The sequence below is a fragment of the Malania oleifera genome, chromosome 3 (genome assembly GCF_029873635.1).
Source record: "Malania oleifera isolate guangnan ecotype guangnan chromosome 3, ASM2987363v1, whole genome shotgun sequence".
Taxonomy (NCBI): Eukaryota; Viridiplantae; Streptophyta; class Magnoliopsida; order Santalales; family Ximeniaceae; genus Malania; species Malania oleifera.
In genome coordinates, this window is record NC_080419.1 from 43,269,170 (window position 1) to 43,272,914 (window position 3,745).

The 3,745-nt window shown below is 36.8% G+C and overlaps 1 protein-coding gene across 1 annotated transcript; it reads right to left on the reverse strand.

Moving 5' to 3' along the window:
* Window positions 1-2,827: 2,827 nt before the first annotated feature.
* On the reverse strand, window positions 2,828-3,456 carry LOC131151291 (S-protein homolog 5-like). The gene is made up of 2 exons (XM_058102547.1): window positions 3,061-3,456; window positions 2,828-2,902 (listed from the first exon to the last, which is right to left on the reverse strand). The coding sequence occupies exons 1-2, from the start codon at window positions 3,454-3,456 to the stop codon at window positions 2,828-2,830; spliced, it is 471 nt and encodes a 156-aa protein (XP_057958530.1).
* Between the last annotated feature and the right edge of the window lie 289 nt (window positions 3,457-3,745).

Sequence of the window (3,745 nt, forward strand, 5' to 3'; positions counted from 1 at the left end):
GCACAGTGCCAACAATGCGCCATCGACGAGATACCCTGTTTAAACTTAAATTAAACTTGAAAATAAGGCATTCTTCAAGAAGGTGCAGTGTCAAACCAGAAATTTGTTTACCCTAAGTTTGAAGAGGCCTAGGTTTCAATTTACACTAATTTGATTTGAATAAAATATAATATAAAATTGAATTGAAACTTGTCCAAATCTCTCAAAATCAAATCTAAGATCCCAAATCGATCAGGTTTAATGAAAATATAAGTGTTATATGATTGCATGCATTAATTATTTAAGACGCTACATTTACTTTTCTACCAATCAATTAGTGGCTACTGTGGATGCTGAGAAATTATATAGGCAACCTCTCCTTCCGCTTTCTTAATGTCGAACATGTGGCAAATTGATCGTGCATTCATTAATATCAAAGAGTGATTTACTTTTAATAAGTGTATAATTAAGAAAATAGGCACCCGGAGACATTGAAAAAAGAGTCCCCTGTATATTTTCTCCACATTGTGGTCCACGTTGTGTTTAATTTTCCCTATTTACTGTTTGTTAAATAGCCACAACCACTGTGGGTGATCAGTTGGTGCCCAACAGGCCGTTGCATGCTTATAAATATTTAGGCTTTTTTTTTTTAGCTATAAATTAAAAGGAGTTGGGTACGTCAAAAGTATTTCCTCTAACGAATTAATTATGTATACTTCAGGTAATGGTGGTTCCAAATCATTATTGAAATAATTAATGCGAAAAGGGATATTTGCTTCAAGTGTAATTTGAGTGCTCAAATTTATTGCCCAACCAACAAAAAGCCCTATTCAAACGTAAAGCCTGAAAATAAGGCATTTTTCAAGAAAGTGGCCTCCTCAAAATCTGAAATTTTTTGAGGTTGCATCGAAGAGCATATGTTTCAAATTTTTTAGATTTCGATTTAAGTGAATTTAGACAACATTTAATATAGTTTTATGTCACATTTTGTTAAAGTCGGCGCAAATTCAAATTCAAAATTACTTCCAAATACAAGGTTAATGCAAATACCAAAGGTTGCATGCATTTTGCTGGGCTCAAGCAAAGCAATGGAAAAGAAAAATTGGAAGAGAGGGAGGCCGTTCTATATTATTTAAAGCCTTTTATTCATTTTTTACCCCATTTATTACCGATTACTCTCCACGTTATGTTTGAAAAAGCAATCTAGATAGTTCTCATCCAATTGATGGGTGAAAGGGACCCACTCAATCAGTGGTTGTGATTGAAATTCAGTGAGAATTACACATAAATACATTCAATTGATTTTAATAATAAATTGGAAATAAATTACAAAGGAAACTCTCAATAGAAATCTCTCACTCATTGGTTTATTTTATCCAATCTATACAAACCTTTGACAACTTGAGGAAGTTGGCTACTATTTGTAAACAAATTATTCCTCCCTATGGCACCTTACTGAGCCAAAGCATCTGTCACTTTATTCCCTTCTCTATACAAATGCTTTATAGAAAAATTTACTCTCTCCAATAAAGCAATAAGTTGCTCCCAAAATCTCACAAATACCATAAAGAACATTTACTGGATCTTATTCAATTTATTACAATATTCGAATCACATTAAACGTCAGTACTAGTATGACACAATTGTTTGCAAAACTTTATTCCTTCCATCACTGCTTTCAATTCAACTTCATTATTAGAAAAAGAACCAAAGTGTTTTAAAAAACCAAAAATAAAAGAACGTGTCTAGTCTTTAAGGATGCCACCACCATCCGCCAGTCCTGGGTTTCCCAAGCTACTCCCATCCAAATATAGGCGTACAACCTATCTTGTGATGAATCTCCAATTATTTTTTGTACACAAAATACACTTGACCTTATGCTAAATAAACCCTACCTCTCTCTCTCTCTCTCTCTCTCTCTCTCTCTCTCTCTCTCTCTCTCTCTCTCTCCCTCCCCTTTTCTATTCTGCTTCTCTATCTTATCTCTCCCTCATTTAATCTGTGCCCCTTTATCATTTTGTTTTCCTCCCTCTTTTTTACAAGTTCTACAATTCCCAATCCTTATTTCACAAGGCGCCCCTCTTGAAATAGAATACAATTAAAAAAAATCTTTGACAAGAGGCTTGACATAATGAGTACACGTACTCCTTTAATAACACCCATCCTCATATGTTACGCGCCTAAATCTATTAAAAACAATAGTCTAACATAGGTGATATTCTCTCTTAGGCGTTCTTCGCATTAAAGTACCACATGTCAATTTCCCATTTCCTCCTAAGTTCATTCCTTTTCTTTTTCCTTTTTTGCCAAATCACAATGTCCTAGTGATGAAAGGGGAAAGCAAATTCAGAAATGAGTGTTTTCCAAATCAGCTTGCTAAGATGATTTTCTGTGCATTGGTGGATCTTTCCAGTTTACCAATTTGGTACGGCCAACTTCTCCCTCGTGGAATATGCGTCGAGAGAGTTGCAAGTGTGTGTGGTGGCTCTCTGCAGCCTGCATGTGAGGTTGGAATGTGGTCCGATTGGACTTTAGCTCCGAGAATTGGGCCCAAATTAAGTCCGCCTCATTGGGCCTTTAAGACATTTGAAACTCAGGCCCAATTCGGTCTCACTCTTTAGCACGGCCCAGGTTCAGCCTTTGATTTTGAAGATTGGCCCAATTATATTCACAATTATTTTACTCAAAACCCAACCAGCCTTGTGGATTTTAAAATCAAACTGTGGGAACTGCCTGTGCACAAGTTAGGATTGCTTTATTTGAGTGATTTGAAAATATAAAGGAAGATCTGACAATTACTAATGAATAACATAAAATTTTTCAATTCTTTCTGGGCTACAATTTTAAGTCAACTAGCTCTAAGAGGAACCACAAAAGAGATATGCTGAGTGAAACCATTTGAACGAGGAGAAGGTCGACATGCCTTCAAAAGTAAGAGAAATCAAACTATCATGACAATATTGCGCACTGGGTACGGTAATCCTTAGCTTTATCTTTATTCACACTACAAAAAAACCTACTTGATGGTGGTATTATTATTGCACCTATACTTTTCACGAATCATTTTTGGGTCCAGGAAACCTCTAGAACGTAGTGATCGATGCCGTCGGGGAGGAAGTAGGCTCCATCAGGTTGTACGTGCCAATCGCACAGATTATTGTCGCATTGGAAGGGGTGGTTTTTGTAATCATACGCATTGAAATACAGAAACTTGTCTTGCCAATCCACCCTGCAGAAGAAGAGAGTTGTGCCCCAAAAGTTCAGTTCAAAATGCCAGGAGAAGAACTGTCCGTCGGAGAGGTTATGTGGCCCCAAGTCGTTGTCTTTTGATTGGCAGTGAAGCGTCATCGGGTCTGAGGCTGCGCCCAAGCTATCTGTCACATTTACATGGATCTTGGCACGGACGACATGGGGGAAGCCGTGCATGGAAAGCGCAAGGAGGACGAGTGCCAGCAGGGAGCTCTTGAAGGGACTCATGTTGTGGCTTTGTGGTTTTCCCTGTTCGCTCTCGATTAAATAGCCACGAGAATAGAGGCATGCTTATTAATATATTCGTGGACACAAATCTGCAAATTAAAAGGTGTCAGTCAAATGTAATATCTGAAATTAATTGGGATCTGAACCATTCAAGTAAGAATTTCGTGCCCATAAAAAAATATTTCAAATTTATTAATTATAAATTAATTCGGATAGCGGTGGTTTCGAATCAATAAGATAATTAATATGAAAGATAAATTAATTTTATTGCATGGTAATAATTCCATGC